The sequence below is a fragment of the Pinus tabuliformis genome, chromosome 9 (assembly GCF_031772625.1).
Source record: "Pinus tabuliformis cultivar Carrire ecotype Pingquan chromosome 9, CPIR1, whole genome shotgun sequence".
Taxonomy (NCBI): domain Eukaryota; kingdom Viridiplantae; phylum Streptophyta; class Pinopsida; order Pinales; family Pinaceae; genus Pinus; species Pinus tabuliformis.
The window spans coordinates 1,351,570,523-1,351,578,097 of NC_142307.1; the positions used below are offsets into that span (position 1 = coordinate 1,351,570,523).

At 35.7% G+C, this 7,575-nt stretch overlaps 1 protein-coding gene across 7 annotated transcripts in view; it reads left to right on the forward strand.

Annotated features, from left to right (window-relative positions):
• The window catches only part of LOC149153510 (protein TRIGALACTOSYLDIACYLGLYCEROL 3, chloroplastic-like), a 114,615-nt gene extending 113,283 nt beyond the window's left edge, over window positions 1–1,332 (forward strand). For 2 of the 7 annotated variants that reach the window (XM_089438053.1, XM_089438052.1), the window contains 3 exons: window positions 335–510; window positions 669–753; window positions 864–1,332. In XM_089438053.1, coding sequence (XP_089294179.1) covers window positions 335–510; window positions 669–753; window positions 864–902 — 300 coding nt within the window. In that variant the 3' untranslated portion in view covers window positions 903–1,332. Of the gene's footprint in view, window positions 1–334; window positions 511–657; window positions 754–863 lie in introns of all 7 variants that reach the window. The other 5 variants (XR_016262228.1, XR_016262226.1, XR_016262229.1 and 2 more) reach the window with 5 other exon arrangements.
• The last annotated feature ends 6,243 nt before the right edge of the window (window positions 1,333–7,575 follow it).

Here is a 7,575-nt window from a genome sequence, read left to right on the forward strand (position 1 = left end):
ACTATGAGCTTCTTGCAGCCATGAAAATGTATGGATATAAACTGGCATGTTTGGTTACTTCTGTTTTATTGCCTTCTGCACTGGGCATTTATCCATGTTATTTACGGAGACATATCTTATATTTGCATATATTGAGTATTTATGTTGCATCTTAGTCAAACTTGTATGCGGTTTTCTGGTTGTCTTTGTGCGAGTTCATTTTTCATACATATGTAACCTGTAATTATGTTTGTTCTTCTTACCTTATCCTTTTCGACATGATAGTCATACAATGTGTATGGAAAGATAGTGTGAATAGCTCAATTTGAAAGAATATACTATGGATTAATGCAAGGTTGTAATGTATGATGAACCAACTGCTGGGCTTGATCCAATTGCATCCACTGTTGTCGAGGATCTTATCCGAGCAATGCACATTAAAGGACGTGATGCAGTGGGGAAACCTGGAAAGATTGCTTCGTATATTGTTGTAACCCATCAGCATAGCACAATAAGGCGAGCAGTTGACAGGTAATCTTAGATATGTAGGTATTTTCCTCTTATTTTAAATGCAAGTCTATTTAGGTTTGCACACCAACCACTGTTATAAACTGGAACATTTCAGCTGAGAGGCTGCATGCATACTGCATCTTTTGGTGGTTTTAACTTGAATACCAGGGCTTTGCCAGGCTGCTCTTCCTCCACGAAGGTCAGATAGTTTGGCAGGGTATGACACACGAGTTTGACACATCAACCAATCCCATTGTGCGACAGGTAACTTTTATTGAAGAGTTCTTACAGATCACATCCAGAGTGCTCAGTTAAGAGTAAAGTTTGACTGTCTAATCCTATGCATTTACTAGCGTGTTGTTTTCTGATTGCAGTTTGCAGCAGGGAGCTTGGAGGGACCTATTAAATACTAAACTAGTTATATGAAAAGTCTATTGTCAATAAAACTACCATCTTTACAAAATTGGTAGGTAAGAAGAGCATGCCTGAAAGATTTGTTGCATGTACACGTGTATCAATAACAACAAATTTATTTTTATTTATCATACTTGTTTTAATTTTATTGTTCCTATGAATCTTTATCACTGGTCTTTACTGGGTAGGTGCTTGCTTGAGACAATCAGGTCACGTACTCTATAGTGGTCTTCTGGTATTTGAAGACATAAAAAACGTCAGGTCCTCAAAATACATTTCTACTTCACAGATGATGCTTTAAGTATCAGTCGATCGTTGCAAGTGAATTCTGAAGTTGCTGCTTGGCAACTTTAAGGAATATGGTCATACAGGGTCTATCTGCCATGGAGTAACAAATTTGTTATGGTTATGATATATTGGTTATCTTGACATCTCTCTTACAAACATACCGCAATTTTTGAGTTGGATGCTGTTCTATAAGATTGGAAACATGATGCTTAAATGGCTTCTGTATTTCCATATTTATCAGTACCTTTACATTTAGGTCCATGATCAAAATTTCAGTACATCGTAAACATCTTAAGTAGAAGAAACACCCTCTCCTCTTCAATTCCTGCCAGGAAATGTTTATGGAAGACTCCAGCCAGGAAACTTCTGGACAGGTATGCTAAGTCGTTTTTTAATCGTAAAATATCTCTGGTCCATTTCCTCGATGTTCATGGGAAATATGTGGGTTTCCAGGCTTTTTCCAGCCTTGAAAAAATCTACCCAGTATGTCTAAGGTTCTGTAGTGGCCAATAAATGAGAGATTAAATAATCCAGAAAGAACGAAGAAACCCCTGAAAGATCACAAGAAAAAAGAAAAAGAAAATTCTAGTATTTGTAATTCGATTCTTGTGCATTGCAAATGTTTGATATTTGACATTCAATTCTTGTTCTATTGTGCTGATACAATTTGTATCACACTAACAAAGGATTTGTGCATTGTTGAATGTCTCTTTACTGTGGTATATAATGATAGAAAATCTGTCAAGCCATGCTCTTAACCTTCCTCAGTGGATGGCATTACTGCAGTGAAACTTGAATGATGTAGTTGTGATGTTGGTGTAATATACAATATTTGGCATATGATTCATGTTGCATTGTGCTAATGGATGATTCACACTTTGAGAAGGCAGGCTTATTTCTGGAACTGGTTCCATATCAGGAAATTTGGGCAGCTTATCTAATTATTATAGATTTTAGTTCCTTTTATAGCAGAAATGCGGCAACCAATATAACCTGTGTTACACCAAGCTTCTGGTAGGTGGAGATGCATACCAAGTTCTTGTGGAGACCCCCAAAATTCCATTAACTATGTTACATCAATTTTTGTTATCTGGGGATGTGTACCCAGTTCTTGTACCCCTGCCAAATTTAGGGTACCACAGAGATATAGAGCATATAGGGGATCCTGCCCCCAAAATTTTATTAACTATGTTACATCATTTTTTTGATATCTGGGGATGTGTACCCAGTTCTTGTACCCCTGCCAAATTTAGGGTACCACAGAGATATACAGCATATAGGGAATCCTGCCCTAAATATATTCAAACATTAAATTAAACATTCCATTGAACAGTGAAAACCATGAAGTAATGACATGATAAATGAATAACCAACAATGGAATATTGTGCATCTCTAGTAAAAAAGGGAATAACAAGTGGTAGAAGATAGCTAATTATGGTTTGAATAGCTTTAAAGAGTAGAGGGTAAATGTTCTACCTCTAGTAAAAAAATGAATAACAAGTGGTAGAAGTTAGCTAATTATGGTTTGAATAGCTTTAAAGAGTGGAGGGAAGTGGAGCGATCAGTTTTTTTTTTTTTTTTTTTTTAAATAAGTTTTGTTTTTGGATGGTAGACCCACATGTAGTGAATTTGTGGTCCTGCCTTGCTCCATAAGGTATGTCCACACATCAAGACACAATCCCTTGTGTCTTGTTGTACCCTAATAGATTTTGTATGTGATGTGGTAACCACATCGCTAGTATAATGTTCTCCCTCCAGGATATACATAAGCAAGGGTATGTGTACTTGTGTATCACTACCATGAAATACGTTCAATTTTTGGGGGCTAAATGAAAGTCCACTATTGTATCACAAAAATAAATTTCTGTTATGTTGGGTATTTCAAACCCTAGAGCCTAATTGTTGGTTGAAAGGATACAATTCTTAATAAATAGGGTACATGGGTGTGGGGGTGAGTACAAGTGTGTCAGTGCTAAATTTGGCATGTAGGGTGTGTGCTTCCACTAGGGATAGAGGGTATGTGGAGAACTTAGGAAATGGCTTGTCATTTTTTTTATTTTTTGGGTTAGGTAGACCCACAAAGGGCATGTCCATGTATCCAGACATATCCCCTACGTCTCTTGCCTTAATGAATCTAATACAACTTGGCCATACTTATGTTCCCCACATCCCCACTACAACACTATTAACTAGGACGTGAGGATATGTGTACATCTCTGTCACTGCCATTAACTACCTTTCAATTTTTGGGGCTAAATGAAATTCTACTTGCACAAAGATTAATTTTAGCTCTACTAAGTATTATTTCAAACTGAAGAGCCTAACTGCTCCCATGCGACTCCTTCAGACCGGGAGGGGGCGTTTCCACCCCGTTGTTGTGCTTGCTTTACTCATACAAATTGTGTGTGGAGCTAGTTGTGCAAAGAATATGACACATACCCAACAATTACACCATAGTTCCCCCCTTTAACATTGAATGCAAGCCACATAGTGAAGATACCACCCTCCTTGAATTTTATATGTCCAATATTAACATCGTTCCACAAATTGGTGAGGGTAGCTTCTAATAGAGGTATACGAGAAGGATCCATGGACGCATGTTGATCAACTAAATTTACAAAGGGTAACACATGTATGTGATCTTGACGCCGTTGAGTGTAGTACATCGAAAAGGATCACCTAGTTGAAGGTAGAGATTAATTGAAATATGCTAGGAATTATCCATAGAATCCTTCGTAAATTATCTATGCAAAATGGCGGGTTATATATTGGGAAAATGTGAATAGAGATTGCATCAAGGAAGGTGAGAAAGTACCTAGCTCCCCCATGTGAAGAAGTGGTTATAAGTCCAAAAATATCACCATGAACCAACTCTAATAACTAAGAGGCATGTGTTACAACACAATAAAATGAGGCATCCACTAGAAAACCACCATGTCCTAGAACATAAACAATGTTTCCAAATGTGGTGGATCATTATGAGACCATCATATCTTTGAACAGGGATGCCAAACAAGCAAAATCATTTGACCTATGTGCATTGTAATGAGGATCCATAAAGTTTAATAACATTGTAGAAGTCTTCATTAGAGGAATTTTGAGGTTTAAAATGGGCCTCCTAAAGAAAATAATAAAATAATAGTTAAAAGAATAAAATAAGAGTTACCAATTTTTAAAGGAAAAGAAAGAGAGCTACATTTTTTTTTTAAATTGTATTCTCGACTTATCTCCTTGTATGTTTATTCAAATGTCCATTGTAGGCACTAATTGGATGTAGAATTTAATTTCACATCGAACAAGTACCCACTCTGCATACTTTTGAGTAGACTTACACTAAACAAAAGGAGAATACATGAAAATAACATGTTTTAGATTCCTTATCAAAATAATAAAATAACAGTTAAAATAATAAAATAAAAGTTATGAGCCCCTAGGGTTAGCTCAATTGGTTAAGTCCTTGTCGTTAAAGTACCTTTGCACTTGAGAGACCACGAGTTTAATTCTCTCAACACTCTTGGGTTCAAGCTCCATGGTTGAGTCGAAATGATGTGATCCTTTCGGGTGGATCTGCCTGGTACAAATATTTTGTGGACGTAGCAGTCACCAATCTCTGGGGTTTGTGAACTCCACAGAAAAAAAATAAAATAAAATATATGAATTTTAAAAGAAAAGGAAAGAAAACTATTTTTTAAAAATTGTATTCTTGGCTCATCTCCTTATATGTTTACTCAATTGTCAATTATAGGCATCCGTTGTGTGCGAAATTTAATTTTACATTGAACGAGTACCCACTTTGCATACTTTTAAGTAGACCCACAGCCAAAAAATTGAAAATACATGAAAATAATATGCACATGAAAAAAATTGGGTAAACATGTTCCTTTCATGTATTTTCAATTTTTTTGGTGTGGGTCTACTCAAAAGTATGCAAAGTGGGTATTCATTTGATACATAATAAAATTATGCATCTAATATGTGCCTACAATTGATAATTGATTAGACATATAGGGAGATAAGCCAAAAATACAATTCAAAAAATAGTTTTCTTTTGTTCCCTCCAAAAATATTTATCCTTGGGGATGACATTATCATTTTGAATCTTATTGGTTCTTTTAAAGTTGATTTTGTTTGTACATTTTTTGTTTTGAAGCTCATTTTTGACCTTAAAATTCCCCTAATGTGTAGAAGTACTTCAAGAATAGGAGGTACATGAAGCTTTTTTAGAGAAAGAATCATCTAATAGGTTAAAGAATATTTGTAGAGGAATCCTTAGAAAAAGGAAGTTAAAATGATTCTACAACACTGAATAAAAACTCCATCTAATATAACCTATGTATTGAGAGAATCATATCAATGATCTACTAGAATACGGCCCCATGTAGTTTGATCCAAAAACCTTGAAATGTAACATTGATGAAGTCATACATTAACTTGGGTTTGGCACAATAGATCAAATCCATATGGGTGCATGGACATATATGTCTAAATTGGGTTATTAGTGTCATCTATAAGACCCCTATTGCAAATTGTTACTTTTGCAAGCTCTTTAATCCTTGAAGACAAATCAAGTAAAACTTGAAGACACAACTCTCCATATGACAATCATTGCATATAGTGCTTCATATCAACTCTACTGAAATATAAGTAGCCCTGTTGAATAAGGTGAAGCACCATTATGAAGTTGGTAGTCTTGAAAGGGAGAAGGCTCTAAAAAGTTTTGAAAGAATCCCCTTTAGAGACCCAAGAAGAAAATAACATTGGCTCTTCCAAGAAATATGCAATGCACTGTTTTTATAATGAAGTAGTGCAAATGGTAGACAAAAACACGGTGCAAAAGAAAATATTGCCATAAAAAAGCACAAGAAAACAACATTAGATTTTGAAGAAGAGAACCATAGGGAACTTGATTGAAATTGATCCAAACTGGTAAAGGGGTGGAATACGATACCCACATGATTAAACCAACAATTTATGAAGATTAGTTAACTTTGGTAAAGACATGTAAATGTATAAGTTGAATGAGACAGAAAAACTAATTAAATGAAGAATATAATAAAATAAAATATGAGTAAAGGTTGAGGAATGGGAAATGAAGGGGCATGGTTGTTGGCCTTCCCTTTACTCCCTAATGCTCCTTACAACTTGAGTGGTCCTAATGGTTAAGAGCATGTGTTTCCTCCTAAGAGGTCACAGGTTCAAAACCAGAGGGGGGTAGAGTATGTATGCCTTTGTAGACTTAACAATCAAATCGTTGTGCGGAGGTGGGTCCCTTGTCCCACAAATATGAGGTCTCATACACCAATTTGGTGTCTAGCTTGGCTGTGACCTTAAAAGTGGATAATAATAATAATAATAATAATAATTTCTTCGACCACCCTAATTCTCTATGGGTTTTTGGGTGGAGGAGGAAGAGACATATAAATCCATGACAATATTTGATTAAAGATTCCAAGATGAATAGACTAAGCCCCATTCAAGGCTGGTTTTCCCATTTTGTTATTCGTGGCTACTGATTTTATAGTGCAATTAGGGTTAGCACAATATTTCTGAAATTCTGATAATTACTTTTGATGTAGATATTCTTTTAACTTATACCAATATATAATTCATCAATTATACCTCAGAAATTCAACCATAAAGAATAGTAGAACAATAGAGATCACAATGCAAAAAAGAGAAACAAGATTTGCCTGGGGAAAACCCACTACGAGGAGAAACCCAACAACCTTTTCAATAGATAAATTCTTCTTGTTCAATGAGAGACACACCTAGACCTATGGTCAAATATGGTCTTCTCCTCTAAGTCAAGTCACCCAATCTGATCTTGCACTTCCAGAAATTTGACCCTTCTGCAAAAGCCAGTTACCCCATAATTTCGGCCTTGCAGTAGTTACCTAGTAACCCAGAAATTTCGCTCCCCTACAATAGTTTCTCCAGAAAAATGTGAACCACAGAGAGAGAGATTACTCCACACGTGTGAGTTTCTAGAGAGAGAGAGGAGAGAGGAAACTCTACCTTCTTTTCATCTTTCTTCGTCCTTCTTGTCCTTCGCTCACTTGCCCAGAAACTATCTTGTGTGAGGGATGCGAATTGTGTAAATGGGGAGGTTGTTTTTCCTTTATATAGTGGTATGTCTAGGGTCAATGGATGTGCCTCTTGGACAAGGATGACTTGACTTGGAGGGAAATCGACTTGTCATTTTTGGAGACACATTTTTTCATTTCAAAAATTCAACTTTACATCTTTTAAAAGTCGCAATGGGACTTTTGACTGAGAATAATTTTTCTTTTCACTCAAACATTTATAAATATGCTTTACAATGATAAATACAATTACATCAAGTGACCAAATGTACATTATGAAGACCGACCATAGTTACAAAT